The 17,316-nt window shown below is 41.4% G+C and overlaps 1 protein-coding gene across 1 annotated transcript in view; it reads left to right on the top strand.

Annotated features, from left to right (window-relative positions):
- setd1ba (SET domain containing 1B, histone lysine methyltransferase a) overlaps nucleotides 1-7,721 on the top strand; it is a 153,908-nt gene extending 146,187 nt beyond the window's left edge. The window contains exons 18-19 of the mRNA XM_059988198.1: nucleotides 4,778-4,915; nucleotides 6,093-7,721. Of these exons, the coding sequence (XP_059844181.1) occupies nucleotides 4,778-4,915; nucleotides 6,093-6,266 (312 nt within the window). The 3' untranslated portion in view covers nucleotides 6,267-7,721. The remainder of the gene's footprint in view (nucleotides 1-4,777; nucleotides 4,916-6,092) is intronic.
- Nucleotides 7,722-17,316: the final 9,595 nt, after the last annotated feature.

Here is a 17,316-nt window from a genome sequence, read left to right on the forward strand (position 1 = left end):
TAGTTTTTAAAAAATGTCAGATCCCTTTGAATATTCAAATACTTGTTGCTGATCCGAAATCTCTGAGCACAAATTTCAGACACCCAAGATGTACTTTTGCTACAGTGGGAGATGGCTCCCTGAATACACAACTTACCAGAATATGAAGTGGCTAAACAGACCTGTCCTGAACTGCTCATTAACTGGCAGTATACAGTCGGCCCTCCTTATCCGCGGGTTCTGCATGCGCGGATTCAGCCAACTGCAGATCGGGGAAACCCGGAAGTCCTTTCTCCAGCACTCGTTGTTTAAGCATGTACAGACTTTTTTTTCTTGTCATTATTCCCTAAACAATTCAGTATAACAACTATTTACATAGCGTTTACATTGTATTAGGTATTATGAGTAATCTAGAGATGATTTAAAGTACAGGCAGTCTTTAAGTCAGATTTGTTGTAGTATATAGTATATATTTTACCTTTCTATGCATATAAAACACGAGAAACGTATGTATTTCAATCATTAAACCACTGCATTGCTTAGTAATAATTGTAGCTTTCATCAGGGCAGAGCCTAACGCTTTTCCAGTGACCGATGACATTTCACCTCTTTCTGATCGCTTTATTATTTCCACTTTATTTTCAAACGTGATCGTTTTCTGTCAATGGAACAGAAACTGTGGATTCAGCAGCAGCCGCAGGCAGTGGGTCATGAGCTCCACTGGGTCCTAAAGTCCACCGCACTGAGACAGGTTAAATAAGGTCCAGAACTCCATTGGGTCCTAAAGTCTCACTGCACTGAGACAGGTGTAATAAGGTCCGGAGCATCGCCAGGTCCTAAAGTCCACCACTCTGAGACAGGTTAAATAAGGGACTTGAGCATCTGCATTTTTTGGTATCTGCGGGGGGTCCTGGAACCAAACCCTTCCAGATAAGGAAGGCCAACTGTATATCTTTAACAATGTGTTAATACAGGAGGTGGGCACTTAATGCCTTTCTTGGTCTCATTCTGAAAGTTCAGTGGCTACCAATTAACATAAACATTCCTCTTTTGTCAACCCTTGCGTAGTTTCAGTGGTACAGAATCAGAATGTCCCACACCTAATCATTGGTTTCAATGGTCTTGGAAGTATCAGCGTAAGTTAAGTTGTAAGTAGGTTTTATTTCCTGAAGACTGTTTCTCATTTAATTGATAACTGCTATCTATAATTTCATAACTTCAGAATAGTCCTTGACATTGCCTATGAGTTATGAGCAAATGGAGGCTTTGTAAAGCACTAGTGAGGCTTCACTTGCAGTGTTATGTTGCAGTTTTGGGCACCTTTTCTTAGAAAGGATGTGCTGAAACTGGAGAGGATTCAAAGGTGGTTCGCAGGAATGATTTCAGGATTGATCAGCTTGTCATATAAATAGCATTTGATGGCTCAGGGCCTGTATTCAGTAGAATTCAGAAGAATGAGGGGTGATATAATTGAAACCCATCGAATGGTGAAAGGCCTTGATAGAGCGGATGTGATGTTTCCTATGGTGAGAGAGTCTAAGACCAGAGGACACATCCTCAGAGTAGAGGGACATCTTTTTAGAACAAAGATGAGGAATTTCTTTAGCCAGAGGGTGGTGAATCTGTAGAATTCTTTGGCAACTGTGGAGGCCAAGTCTTTACATACTGTATATTTAAGGCAGAGGTTGATAGATTCTTGATTCATCAGGCTATGAAGGGATACAGGGATAAGGCAGGAGACTGGGGCTGAAAGGAAAAATGGATCAGCCATGATGAAAAGGCGGAACAGGCTCAATGGGCCAAATAACCTATTTCTGCTCCTATATTTTACGGAATTTGGTAACAATTAATATGTTTTAGAAGCATTCAAATAGAGAAGGCATAGAAGTGGGGAAATGGGATTAGTGTGAATGAGCAAAAAGATTCACATGGGCATGAGATGGCCTGAAGAACCCATTTCTGAGCTGAATGACTCTTAGTTCCTACTTTGTCAGTTAGTAGGTTGAGGCGTAAACCTTCTTAAGAGTTTAAATCCTCGGACCACTCCAGAAATCAGAAATGATGGTGCAGGGACCAGGAAGATATATGGTTATTGGTGTTGAATGAACTAAAGGAATAGAATAGGACAAGTGGACAGGACTTCCCGCACGGACAATGAAATTGCTACCGAACCATGATTTTGCTGGAAGATCCTTTCCTTTCTTCACTGGTTCCTTCTCTGTCGGTGGGTTAAAATCCTGCGGCTCTGTCCCTAAAAGCTTTACCCATGACCCAAGGACTGCAGTGGATCAAGAAGGCCACTCGCCACCGCCTCCTCAAATGCAGTCACCTTGTAAAGGGTTTTGTTGAATTTTTTATCAGATCCGTTTAATTTGTTATTTTTTAAATGAAAAACATCCATATTGGGTTAATTATTGCAGTTGATAACTGCATTATCCCAGTCTTGACCACTAGATGGCTCATTTCAGTTATTAAATAATTTAGACGTAGATAAAGTCCATTAACTTTGCAGGTTATAAGACTATAAGGTACAGGCTATTTGGCCCCTTGAGTCTGCTCCGCCATTTCATCATGGCTGATCCATTTTTCTTCTAAGCCCCAATCTCCTGCCTACCCTCTGTATCCCTTCATGCCCTGACCAATCAAGAATCCATCAACCTCTGCCCTATGTATACATAAAGACTTGTGGCAACGAATTCCACAGATTCACTACTCTCCGGCTAAAGAAATTCCTCCTTATCTCAGCTCAAAAATGATGTCCCTCTGTCTGAGGCTGTGTCCTCTGGTCTTAGACACTCCTACCATAGGAAACGTCATCTCCACACCCACTCTATCAAGGCCTTCCACCATTCAATAGCTTCCAAGGAAGTCGCCCCTCATTCTTCTGAATTCCAGTGAGTATAGCCCCAGAGCCATCAATTGCTCTACATGTGACAAACCATTCAGACCTGGAATCATTTTCGTTAGCCTCCTTGGAACCCTGTCCAGTTTCTGTGCATCCTTTCTAAGATAAGGGGCCCAAAACTGCTCACAGTACTCCAGGAGAGGCCTCACCAGTGCTTTACAAAGTCTCAACATTACATCCTTGCTTTTATATTCTAATCCTCTTGAAATGAATGCTAACATTGCATTTGCCTTCCTCACCATGGTCTCAACCTGCAAATTAACCTTTAAGGAATCCTGCACAAGAATTCCCAAATCTCTTTGTGCATCAGATTTTTGTATTTTCTCTCCATTTAGAAAATAGTCAACCCTTTCATTACTTCTATCAAAGTGCATGACCATACACATCCCAATTCTGTATTCCATCTGCCACTTCTTTGCCCATTCTCCTAATATGTCCAAGTCCTTCTGTAACCATAACCATATAACAATTACAGCACAGAAACAGGCCATCTTGGCCCTTCTAGTCCGTGCCGAATGCTTACTCTCACCTAGTCCCACCGACCTACACTCAGCCCATAATCCTCCATTCCTTTCCTATCCATATGCCTATCCAATTTTACTTTAAATGACAATCTCAAACCTGCCTCTACCACTTCTACTGGAAGGTCGTTCCACACAGCTACCACTCTCTGAGTAAAGAAATTCTCCCTCGTGTTACCCCTAAGCTTTTGCCCCCTAACTCTCAACTCATGTCCTCTTGTTTGAATCTCCCCTACCTTTAATGGAAAAAGCCTATCCACGTCAACTTTATCTATCCCCCTCATAATTTTAAATACCTCTATCAAGTCCCCCCTCAACCTTCTACGCTCCAAAGAATAAAGACCTAACTTGTTCAACCTCTCTCTGTAACTTAGGTGCTGAAACCCAGGTAACATTCTAGTAAATCTCCTCTGTACTCTCTCTATTTTGTTGACATCTTTCCTATAATTTGGTGACCAGAACTGTACACAATACTCCAAATTTGGCCTCACCAATGCCTTGTACAATTTTAACATTACGTCCCAACTCCTATACTCAATGCTCTGATTTATATAAAGGCCAGCATACCAAAAGCTTTCTTCACCTGTAGCCTCTCTACTTCTTCAAAACTACCTGTCCCTCCACCTGTCTTTGTATTGTCTGCAAACTTGGCAACAAAGCTGTCAATTCCAACATCCAGATCATTGACATATAATGTAAAAAGAATTGGTCCCAAAACAGACTGCTGTGGAACATCACTACTTACTGGCAGCCAACCAGAAAAAGCTCCCTTTATTCTCACTCTTTGCCTCCTGCTAATCAGACAGAGCTTTATCCATGCTAGAATCTTTCCTGTAATACCATGGGCTTGTAGCTTGTTACACAGCTCCATGCGTGGCACCTTGTCAAATGCCTTCTGAAAATCCAAGTACACATCATCAACCAATTCTCCTTTGTCTATCCTGCTTGTTATTTTTTCAAAGAATTCCAACAGATTTGTCAGGCAGGATTTTCCCTTGAGGAAACCATGCTAACTATGACTTACTTTGAGCCTCCAGGTACCCCGAAACCACATCTTTAACAATGGTCTCCTATATCTTCCCAACCACTGTTAGACTAACTGGCCTATAATTTCCTTTCTTCTGCCTCTCCCTTTTTGATGAGTGGAGTGACATTTGCTTTTTTTTCCTGTCTTCTGGAACCATTCCAGAATCTAGTGATTCTTGAAAGATTATTACTAATGTCTCCACAATCTCTTCAGCTGCCTCTTTCAGAATCCCGGGATGTACACCATCCGGTCCAGGTGACTTATCTAGGAAATCTGGTTGAGGTCTTTGTACTTTGAGTATGAGATGAAATTTCCATTAATTTATCTGACTTTATTTCCCTGCAGGTTATTGCAGACATGCGAGAAAAGCGGTATGAAGATGAGGGAATTGGAAGTAGCTATATGTTCAGGGTGGACCATGATTCCATTATAGATGCCACAAAATGTGGCAATTTTGCCAGATTTATCAACCATAGCTGCAATGTAAGTATTTATTTTTGATAGGTTTATTTTACGTTTTAAGTTTGAACTGAGTATCTAAGGTAAGGCAGGAACTGCATCAGTAACTTATTTGTTGTAATTTCTGGCAAACTTTTTTGAAATAGAACATAGAACATAGAACACTACAGCACAGTACAGGCCCTTCAGCCCTCCATGTTGTGCTGACCCACATAATCCTTTTTAAAAAAGTACTAAATCCACACTAGCCCATAACCCTCCATTTTTCTTTCATCCATGTGCCTGTCCAAGAGGCTCTTAAATACCCCTAATGTTTTAGCCTCCACCACCATCCCTGGCAAGTCATTCCAGGCACTCACAACCCTCTGTGTAAAAAAAACTTACCCCTGATGTCTCCCCTAAACTTCCCTCTTTTAATTTTGTACATATTAGCAAAAGTAAATCTAAGCAAAAGTACCAGGAATATTCATTGCGCTGGAATTTGCTGAGGTGACAATGGTCCCAGTATTCCTGGAACTGGCAAACCTCCCTTGGATTTTCAGCCCACTTTTACGTGGGCCGGAATAGAGATAAACAGGTGGGGGGGGGGGGGTCGCAGTACTGACTCTGCCTCAGGCAGTGGATCATCTGCAACATCCCACATTCCCACATAGATTTTCACAGAAAAGCAAAATTAATGACAGAGCTTGTAATGTGGCAAAGGCTGTTAATTGAATTTAACAACTTTAAAATGTTTTGGGCATCAGAGACATTTACAAAGCATTAAAGCTGATGAACATTTTCTGAGGACTTTATTCATGATATCATTGGGAGTGGAACCACTAACAGTGAGTTTCAACCTCCTCGCAATGTTATGAATAAAGCTCTCTTCACTATGAGGTCCAAAATGTCCGAGTGGTTTATTTGAGTAATTTCTGTAACAGAACTCAAGTTATAACTGAACAACAGGAATATACAACAATTCAAAAGTCTGCCTAATTCAGTGTTATACATGAATGGTCAATACAACAATGATTTACACAAGCTTTAATGGATAGTCTTCACACATTCAGAGAATATTGAGTTAACTTTCAAGGAAATACAAATGCTAGCACTAAAGATGTCAGGCTTACAATCTTGGCGCAGAAGAAAAATAACAAACTCTGTTACCAAGGGACCGGACTGACCTGTCTAATTATGACTTTCTGCTCTCTGTTATCAGCCTAATTGCTACGCTAAAGTCATCACAGTGGAATCGCAAAAGAAGATAGTAATTTATTCCAAGCAACAAATAAATGTGAACGAAGAGATAACATATGACTACAAGTTCCCCATTGAAGATGTGAAAATCCCATGTCTGTGTGGTGCAGAACACTGTAGAGGAACCCTCAATTAAAGGGGTCTAAGACAGAGATGCTCCATTTGAGAGCAGTAACCTAGATGTGGTTGCACTTGCCAAACCAACAATTCGCACTTCTGCTGAACCTAAGGCTAAAAATGCACAATAAGTGTTGGGACTGCATTTAGGATTCAGGTGCTCTTCCTCTGGAAAGAAAGGTGTTTACCACTTTGTGTCACAGTTAACTAGTATAATACTAGTTCCTCTTCCCCAGGTCCATGCAGTAGAGCAAAGGACCTCACTCTTCCTTCTGCCTAAGTGAATGCTGCTACTATTTTTTTTCTTTTTGTTTTTTTTCTTTACATTAAAATAAACAATATGGGAAGAAGTGGCCATTGAATACTTGAAAAGGTTTATGGTTTGCAGCTCAAATTACATTTCTACGAAGGTTCTTAAAGTAGTTGATGGGAATTTGTGGCCTCAACAGTAGCATCACGTGCATCTAGTCTAAGTTTGGTGCTTTTACTTTTGAAATGCTTTATTCCCCTTTCCTCTACAAATTTTGATTATAATAATTTTACAAATTGTAGATATGCTAGCTTAGCAATTTTTTTTTTATTTTTGTGCTAATGCACTAGGGTTTGGCCTACGGAGGCTTTGTGCACTATTCGCTTTTAGACTTGCACGTGACTTTTGGTATTCACTTTCTCTGTACAAAATTCCAGGGTTTTTTTGTGCTGTAGTGGGTATCCCTAACCAGGAGAGTGTTCTTCCTGTTGTTTATATTGTACAAAGTAATTTCTATCTACAAGGGAAAAAAAAATCAAAAAAAAATCTTTCTAACCTCTGACAGAATTTTCACAAATTTCATTTATAATTTTTTTGTGAAGTTTTCAGGGATCATTTCGAACATGTAAACATTTTAAAAACAAACAACAAAAAAAAATTTTTGAGATCAATTTGCATCTTGTATATAGTGCACCCAGGTTTCTCCTCTCTGAACATTGTTTCTTGTAGAAACATATCCTTTCAAATAAAAAAGAATTTTGCTGGTTCCTTTGTACTTCAAAAGCTTGTAAATAATTTATTAAGAAAGTGAATATTGTAATTTGACTTGTTAAAATACAGCTCTAACTAGAGGAGGCAAATTAAAAAAAAATGTTTAACAATGAGCTGGTAGCAATTTTTTCAGCTTGTGTCAAGCTTTGTATCATGTAAATTCTGTATAAATATTACCTCTATCAATTACCTAGATTTATTGGAAGCATTAAGGAATACAGTGAAAATGCTAAAAGGTCAGGCTTTTTCATCTCTGATACCTACTGTGCAAATTGTATTTATTTGGAGGAAGAAAGGAGTGTACAGAAATTAGGAAAATGGCATCTCTTGTATGTGTGTTAGCCAAGCATAAACTGGATATAAAAAGTTTTTTTTCCTCAATATCCATTATAATATTTTCTCAAACACTGTAAGGGACATGGTACCTAATAAAGGGTTATTATTTAAAATCTAGCTCATTTGCTTGTTTTTTCCTAAAATATTATAAATGCTATTATTTTAACCCTTTCACTCATGGATACCAGGTTGCCAGATTTCATTCAGTTGCTTTCTAGACCATATATCCTTGTTAACCCGTGTATGTAGAAAAGCTGTCTGATCATCACTATTGAATCACAAGCTATAATTTCTGATTGAAGTCATTACCAGCAAAAGAAATATATATTTATTCATACTCCTTTGACGTTTCTGTAGTTTTCCTATCTCAATTTTTTTAATCAATCTTTGACACTTGACCTAATGCAATTTGTTTACAACTTTGCTGAGAACAAGATGTCCAGTGACTGATTGTAACTAGGAAGAGGTGTGTGAAAGGGTTAAACCTACTAAGGTTTTTTTTCCTCTCCAGGAAAATAAGAGTGGGGGAAACCTGGTGAATTTCCGAAGGTCTATGTGTGAAAAGATTTGAAAAAGCAAGAAATATACTTGTTAGGTCTAGGGTTTTGTTTCATTATACAGTTTCTGCATTGGTGATGTAGGGATTACTTTTGTGCTTGCAAATTTCCAGGTGGAATCAAATGAATCTGAGTGTTTTGTTTTGTGCAAATAGAAACTGCGTTAAGTGTTTCATTTCGACGAAAGTGAAACTGTTCTGTGGTTGTGTTTTACTTGTAAATATTTCTTCATATTTTTGTGAATTCATTACTATGTAACAATGTATGATAGTACCTTTTATAAAGCAATCCATAAATATACTGACCTTTTCTTACAGATAAACTGGATGTTGTCATTTATTTTGTAAAGAAAAATCATTTTCCATCCTTTGGGATTTGAGCATTATTTTAATTCAACTTCCATGCTTAATCGCTACCAGAATGAGATTTATTGGAGTGATTTACTTGTGTATTTGAGCTGTTTCTCTATTCCCTATTAATGGTAATCAACTCAAGCTTCTTTTATCTGTGCATCAGTTAGAAGAGCTGTTTTGAACAATGCTGCAAAATCAAATAATGGGCAATTTCTTAAATCAGTTCTGTAGACAGAGCAAGAAAAGCAACAAAGATTTGAGGTGTGATACCAATATGAAAATCCCAGCGGGAATTAAAAAAAACATATTTCTTTAACATGATTCTAAGCAATTGCTACCTCACCAGTAGGCAAAAACAAAAAAAGCAGAGAGATGCATTTTGTAAAGTGATTCTTGAAATGGGAAGCAAGTGAGAGGATCAATTTGTGACTTGATTCCAATATGTTGGTTCAGATTTCACATAGAGGTTAAATTGAAAACTATGTGATTTTTTTTCTTCCACTATTTGAATGACTTTATCCTAACAACTGCAGCACTGGAGCTTTCCTCTACAAGATAGAATAGAACAAAAATTCATTGTCATTGCTCAAGACAATGAGATTGCAGTGTTGCTCCACTCTGTGCAAAACAGGTATTTATAATGTATGCGGTATGGCTTAATTTTTTTTAATCCCATATTTGCATGCAACAAGTGACTTTGATAGTTCTTTACACCCAAAGGCCATTGGAAAGTTGGGGTGTGGCATTATTCAGCTGCACAACAGCCCTCGGGAAGAAGCTGTTTTTCAGTCTTACTGTCTTGGCTGAGGTGTTTCTGTATCTCCGACCAGATGTCTGGAGATCCCAGGATGGGATGGGTCTTTAATGATGTTATGAGCATGCCACAGGCAGCGAGAGTTGTAGATTGTCTCCGGGTCCAGTAGTTGAGTCCCAGTGATGTGCTGAGCCATCTTAATCACTAGTTGGAGTTCTTTGTGATCTGTCTTGCTGCAGCTGGAGTACCACACTGCCATTCTGTATGTCAGTATGTTCTCTATTACACATCAATAAAAGTCGGCCAGCAACTTTTGGAGTAGATTAGCTCTGTTGTAACTTCCCTACTATCAAGATTGTGTTGAGGGACCAAGAGAGCTCCTCGGTGACGTTCCTCGTGAAACTGGAGGCCCTTTCCACTATCGTTCTATTTATGAACAGTGGGGCTTGCCTCTTGCCTTCCTGAACTCAATTATTATTCCTTTTGTCATCTTGATGTTGAGTGATAGGTGGCGGCTCCTGCTATTTTACTGCATCTAACACAGAAGGAGCATTTGCTCTTCCTCTTGTTAGGAATCAGATTACATTTGCTTTGAAAAGAACACTGGAACGCTGTGTGTCAGACAGAGTGGTCAGCAGCACTGGGGCTCCACAGGGGACTGTCCTGTCTCCCTTTCCGTTCACCATCTACACCTCGGACTTCAACTACTGCACAGAGTCTTGCCATCTTCAGAAGTTTTCTGATCTCTCTGCCATAGTTGGATGCATCAGCAAGGGAGATGAGGCTGAGTACAGGTCTACGGTGGGAAACTTTGTCACATGATGCGAGCAGAATCATCTGTAGCTTAATGTGAAAAAGACTAAGGAGCTGGTGGTGGACCTGAGGAGGGCTAAGGCACCGGTGACCCCTGTTTCCATCCAAGGGGTCAGTGTGGACATGGAGGAGGATTACAAATACCTGGGGATACGAATGGACAATAAACTGGACTGGTCAAAGAACACTGAGGCTGTCTACAAGAAGGGTCAGAGCCATCTCTATTTCCTGAGGAGACTGAGGTCCTTTAACATCTGCCGGACGATGCTGAGGATGTTCTACGAGTCTGTAGTGGCCAGTGCTATCACGTTTGCTGTTGTGTGCTGGGGCAGCAGGCTGAGGATAGCAGACACCAACAGAATCATCAAACTCATTCGTAAGGCCAGTGATGTTGTTGGGGTGGAACTGGACTCTCTGATGGTGGTGTCTGAAAAGAGGATGCCGTCCAAGTTGCATGCCATTTTGGACAATGACTCCCATCCACTCCATAATGTACTGGTTAGGCACAGGAGTACATTCAGCCAGAGACTCATTCCACCGAGATGTAAAACTGAGCATCATAGGAAGTCATTCCTGCCTGTGGCCATCAAACTTTACAACTCCTCCCTCGGAGTGTCAGACACCCTGAGCCAATAGTCTGGTCATGGACTTATTTCCACTTGGCATGATTAACTTACTATTATTTAATTATTTATGGTTTTATATTGCTATTTTTCTTCACTATTCTTGGTTGGTGCGGCTGTAACGAAACCCAATTTCCCTCAGGATCAATAAAGTATGTCTGTCTGTCTGTTTCTGAACCAAGTACTCTTTTCTCGTCACTCAGTTTAATCTCCTTGCAAATTTCACAATGGAGTAAACATACTTTGGCTTTCATACACCCAGAAATAATTGGGTCAATAAATCATCGTTGTGGCTGACCCTCGAGGTCGTGGATGTTGGTCTTCATTCCGTTGATCTATTTATGGGCTCTCAAGTGGCTTATGAGTCCGATCTTGGCTTTGAAAGTTTTTCCACATTCAGGACAGGTAGTTCCAGATGGCAGATCGGGCTTTGGTTGTTGCTGCCTCTCTTTCCATTTTCTTCTAATTCTGCACATCTGCTGTCTTCGAAAGCTGCTGTTCCTTCTCGGATGATGGTTTGCCAGAGTTTCCTGTCCTTGGCATTGGCTTTCCAATTGTTGATGTCGATGTTACATTTCTTCATGTTGGCTTTTAAAACGTCTTTGAATCTCTTCTGTTGTCCGGCTCTTTTACGTTTGCTTTCTTTAAGCTGGGAGTAGAAGATTTGTTTCTGCAGATGTTCGTCTTTCATTCGAACAACACAACTGCTCCATCTTAGTTGGTTCTTGTTGACGTAGGCTTCAATGTCTGTTGTTTTTGCTTCATTTAGCACGCTGACATTGGTTCTTCAAAATTCCCAGCTGATATAACCATATAACAATTACAGCACAGAAATAGGCCATTTTGGCCCTTCTAGTCCGTGCCAAACTGAATGCTTACTCTCACATTTATATTATATCTGATATTTAAGATGTTTCAAAGACAGCATTAATGGAACTTTTCAAGTGCCTTCAGATGTTGTCAGTATGTTGTCCAGGTGTTAATAAATACCTGTCACTCTTATGCAGACAAATATTGATGGCCAGATCCTGCAAACAATGACTTAGCTGAATAGTGTATTTGTACTTGGGTGGAGATTATTGGCTTTATGAAAAGTACCTGAAGGAAAAGTTATTACAAAGTTCAGGGAGGAGGACAGTGGAGTGGGGCACTAGTGCAGTAGATGGGTTTTTACCGGGAGCTCAGCAGTTTCATAGTGATACTTAGTGATGATGTTTGTGTTTTATTCCAATTCATTTAATTAATTCTGCCACTGATGAAATCCAAACTCCTGTCCCTCACCATTAGTTCAGCCTCTGGAGTTCAAGCCCGACAATATAAACACATGACTACTCCACCCTGTGTACAATAGCAGTCAAATTCCGACACTGCTGTGATGCAAGTGAAATGTACTCATTTGATCCTTGCTCATGGGATATGAATGCATGTGTCACTTGGGGGTGTGTGTTTATTCTTTCTGTAATTAAGATTGTGCTCTTCTTGTATCTTGGTCTAAGTTATGCTTCTGGTCGTATGTCTCGCAGTTTCTCCCTTCTGGCATCCTATTTGCAGAGCATGATTATTTGTGGTGGGGGTGGTGTCAGAAAGAGTGAAATATCGATTAGGTAGAGAAGGCTGTACTTCCACCACTGCCATGTATCTTTTAATGAGCTGTTGGCCAATGCAGCCTTTTCACAGCAGAAAATAAATGAGTAAACCTGCAAATGAAATGATGGGCATAGCTGCTGAAATCTGGGGCAAAATTGCAAACTGCTGAAGGAACTTGGTGGCATCTGTAGAGGCGGAGGGATGGTCAAAGTGTTGGGAGACAACCCTGCCTCAGGTCCCAGATGTAAAGATTTCCCCAAGTCGCTCACTGTTCCAAGGTTCCTCTCTTTAAAAGACTCCACTCTTTAAGAAGGGAGGAAGGCAAAAGAAAGGAAGGTATAAGCCAGTTAGCCTAATCTCAGTGGTTGGGCAAGTGTTGGAGTCCATTATTAAGGATGAAGTTTTGGGGTACTTGGACACTAATGATAAAATATGTCAAAGTCAGCATGGTTTCTGTAAAGGGAAATCTTGCTTGACAAACCTTTGAGGAAGTAACAAGTAGGGTGAGCAAAGGAGGGGCAGTAGATGTCATTTACTTAGATTTTCAGAAGGCATTTGATAAGGTGCCACACATGAAACTGCTTAACAAGATAAAACCCTATGGTGTCGCAGGAACATTACTGGGATGGATAGAGGAATGGCTGACCGGCAGGAGTTAGTGAGTGGGAATAAAAGAGGCCTTTTCTAGTTGGCTGCCAGTGACTGGTGGTGGTCCTTGGGTCAGGATTGGAACTACTGCTTTTCACATTGTTTGTCAATGATTTGGATAATGGAATTGATGGCTTTGTAGCAAAGTTTGTGGATGATATGTAGATAGGTGGCGGGGTAGCTAGTGCTGATTGCAGCAGAACTTACACAAATTGCAAGAAAGGGCAAAAGAAGTGGCAGATGGAATACAGTGTTGGGAAATGTGTGATAATGCATTTTGGTAAAAGGAACAATGGTACAGACTACTATCTAAATGGGGAAAAGGTTTGAACATCAGAGGTACTTAGGAGTCCTCGTGCAAGTCTAGAAGGTTAATTTACAGGTTGAGTGTGTGGTAAAGAAGGCAAATGTAACGTTGGCATTTATTTCAAGGGGAATAGAATATAAAAACAAGGAGATAATACTGAGGATTTATAACTCACCACTGGTCAGGCTGCACTTGGAGTATTGTCAAGAGTTTTGGGCCCATATCTCAGAAAGGATATGTTGTCATTGGAGAGAGTTCAGAGGAGGTTTACAAGGATGATTCTGGGAATGAAGGGGTTAGCGCATGAAGAGTATTTGGCAGCTTTGGGCCCGTATTCACTGGCATTTGGAAGAGTGCGGGGGCATCTCATTGAAACCTACGGAATGTTGAAAAGGCTAGTTAGCATGGATGTGGAGAGGATGTTTCCTATGATGGGGGTGTCCAGAGCTAGAGGGCACTGCCTCAAAATTGAGGGGGCGACCCTTTAGAACAGGGGTCAGGAGGGTTGTTTTTTAGCCATGGAGTAGTAAATCTGTGGAATGCTCTGCCACAGACTACGTTGGAAGCCAAGTCTGTGGGTATATTTAAGGTGAAAGTTGATCGTTTCCTGATCAGTCAGGGCATCATAGCATAGCAAGAAGGCAGATGTATGGGGTTGAGTGGGATCCAGGATCAGCCATGATGGAATGGTGCGACAGACTTGATGGACTGAATGGCCTAATTCTGCTCCTAGCTATTGTGGTCTTATACAAAATTAAATGAGTAGTACAAAAACAAAAATTTGAAAAATAGTAAGGTAGTATTCATGGGTTCAATGTCCATTCGGAAATCTGATAACAGAGGGGAAGAAGCTGTTCTGAATCACTGAGTGTGTGTCTTCAGGCTCCTGAACCTCCTCCCTGATGGCACTGTCAATGAGAGCAGGGCCTGTGTTGGATGATGGGGTTCCTTAATGATAGATGCCCCCTTTTTTGAGGCATCGCTCCTTGAAGATGTCCTGGATGCTTCGGAGGCAGTCCATCCTCCCTTACATCCCAGGAGAGCACAGAACTCCAACCAGGGCTTCAAATCAGACATTTGAAAACAAAGGTACGTATTAGGCAATGATATCCTTCCGGGTTTAATGATAACGGACGAGGCTGCCCTTCACTGGGGAGCCCCGTGCATCCTCAGCACCCAGTGTCTCGCAGTTTATCTCCATGCTGTAATTCACATACTGAAATGGATAACCCTCGACTCTTGAGGTGTTAGCTCCATCGCTTCATGCGTTTGGGGTGTGCACATTGGGAACCAAGTTCCAAATCAAAGCTTGGTTACTTTGATTCATGAGTGACAAATGTATTTAAAGTCTAATTTCTTTCTATGCCTGGGCTGAAAATCGGCCGAGAGACGATTGACCAGTTTTACATATCGGGATTATCCTCACCCAGATTTGCATAAACTAACATAACGCCACGGACCCGCCCGGAATTTACATGTGGAAGGGGAGCCAGGTCGGGGGTGGGGGCGGAGGTGGAGGGATCCGGAGCGGCGACTGTGGCGGTGGGGATGCAGCGAGCGAGGCTGGCAGCCGGATCGAGTCACCAGCTGAGTCCGGGGGGACGGTGATTGATTTCGGCCAATTACGTTTGTTCAGTGAGGCTCTTCTCAGGCAACTCTGTAAATTCCTGTGGCTGTAAAAAGCTTAATCTAAGTGCCGAGAAAGATTGCAAATTATATAATACAGAGGCTGCCATTAATATACCAGCACCTTTTCTGGTATCATTTCCAGTCATTGGCAGGTGTCCAAGGTACCTGCCGTAACAGAACTGAGTGTTGCTCTGCTATCATAGCTCAGGAACCCGGCCGTATCAAAGGAAAGGAGAATGTTACTACATCTTTCTAAACTGAGTCATTGATCAGCTCTGCCATTAAGAATGAAATAGTCTGGCACCTCAGTGCCCCCCCCCCACCCCCGGTCGGATGGCTGAATATCTCAAGGATTGCCAGCTCACCAGAACCAACACATAAATGGGCATTCGTTAGTTCATGCAGCCCGTTTTTGGAAGCTATGGGTTAGACTAACGTGAACTTCTACTGCTCCTCGGAATAAATATATCCTGGTCTGCATTCCAGGGGTAAAATAATTGAGCCTAGGTGAGAAAAGACCCAACTAATTGACACAATTGGAGTAGCGGAGGCTAACTCCGATGAGGTCCTCTCGGCAGAAATGACTGGGAGCATCTTGTGATAAGCAATGGCCATTTCAAAGGAAGCACCAAGACAAGATCTCATTCCAATTCCTCGTGTTTCGTTGTTGGCATTGGTAAGATTAATTTTAATTAAGCGTGCATTCGATGTACACAAGCTATGGTTTTAATCGTGAAGCCTGACGTGGTCATTCTGTCAGAAACCTTGAAGTAGATGGTCCTGGTAGAACTGACAGTTCCTGCGGAAGACCTGGTTGAGGAGGCCTTCGAAGGTAAGAAAGCCAGATACCAGGAGCTGGAACAGTGCCAGAGACAGGGGTGGAGGGCACGATGCGAGTACATAGAGGTTTAGCTGGCAGTTCGATGTGCAGAAACTGCTCTCTCTTCTTGGCATCATGGGGGCTGCAAAGAAATGAGCCATTAGAACCGTCACAGAGGCTGCTGGGCGAGCAGGTGGCTGTGTAACAAGAGGTTTGACCTGTGGACTGGTGCTGCTGGGACACAAGCTAGGGCCTGATCTACCCTGGCAAGAGTGTCTGCTGTTGAAAGACCCAAATGGACAGTTTACATCACTGATGATGTGTCCCAGGGCATCCTAGGATATATCACAGCATCATAATCATCAAATATAACTGTTGCCTCAATAAAGAAGTGAAGAAAGCTAATGGCATGCTGGCTTTAATAACAAGAGGAATTGAGTATAGGAGTAAAGAGGTCCTTCTGCAGCTGTACAGGGCCCTGGTGAGACCCCACCTGGAGTATTGTGTGCAGTTTTGGTCTCCAAATTTGAGGAAGGACATTCTTGCTATTGAGGGAGTACAGCGTAGATTCACAAGGTTAATTCCCGGAATGGTGGGACTGTCATATGTTGAAAGATTGGAGCGACTGGGCTTGTATACACTGGAATTTAGAAGGATGAGAGGGGATCTGATTGAAACATATAAGATTATTAAGGGATTGGACACACTGGAGGCAGGAAGCATGTTCCCACTGTTGGGTGAGTCCAGATCTAGAGGCCACAGTTTAAGAATAAGGGGTAGGCCATTTAGAACAGAGATGCAGAAAAACTTTTTCACCCAGAGAGTGGTGGATATGTGGAATGCTTTGCCCCAGAAGGCAGTGGAGGCCAAGTCTCTGGATGCATTCAAGAGAGAGTTAGATAGATAGCGGGGTCAAGGGATATGGGGAGAGGGCAGGAACGGGGTACTGATTGTGTATGATCAGCCATGATCACAGTGAATAGCGGAGCTGGCTAGAAGGGCCGAATGGCCCACTCCTGCACCTACACTGCCTATTGTCTATAAAGTTATTCTGAAATGGAGATCTTTAACAGAGATGTTTTTAATGCGTTTAATTCGTGATCGAACTCCAGTGGCACTGCTCACATCTGTGGTGAAAGGTTGAGTGATCAACAGAGAACTGGAGGAGTCTGCAGGCTGCAATAATGGAATAGGACAATAGATATTTACATACAAACACCGTTCAGGAACAAAATTTAGAAACTCATTGGCAGAGCTGTGACTATAGCAGCTACTAAAGAAACTGCCATCTAGTATAACGGCGCGAACTTAAAAAATGAGATGTTAATTTTATTTATTACAAAAAATAATGTGCACTAGATACAATTATATTTAAAATTTTAGTGGTGGGAACTATATACACTTTTCACCGAAAATTATTCCTAGCCATTCAGAATATTACGATGCCATAATTTCAGACAAGTAAAAAATTATATAATAAGATCAAATTTCATGATATAAATGGACTGAAGGGCAGGAATTTAGAGAATTTCGAGCTTTTACTGGATGGATATTCCATTAGAGGGAAGGGGACCGTGGCACGGGGGGTGGGGGCAGGAGGGTCAAATTGGACCGGCTTTCA

Source organism: Hypanus sabinus, chromosome 13 (genome assembly GCF_030144855.1).
Source record: "Hypanus sabinus isolate sHypSab1 chromosome 13, sHypSab1.hap1, whole genome shotgun sequence".
NCBI lineage: Eukaryota > Metazoa > Chordata > Chondrichthyes > Myliobatiformes > Dasyatidae > Hypanus > Hypanus sabinus.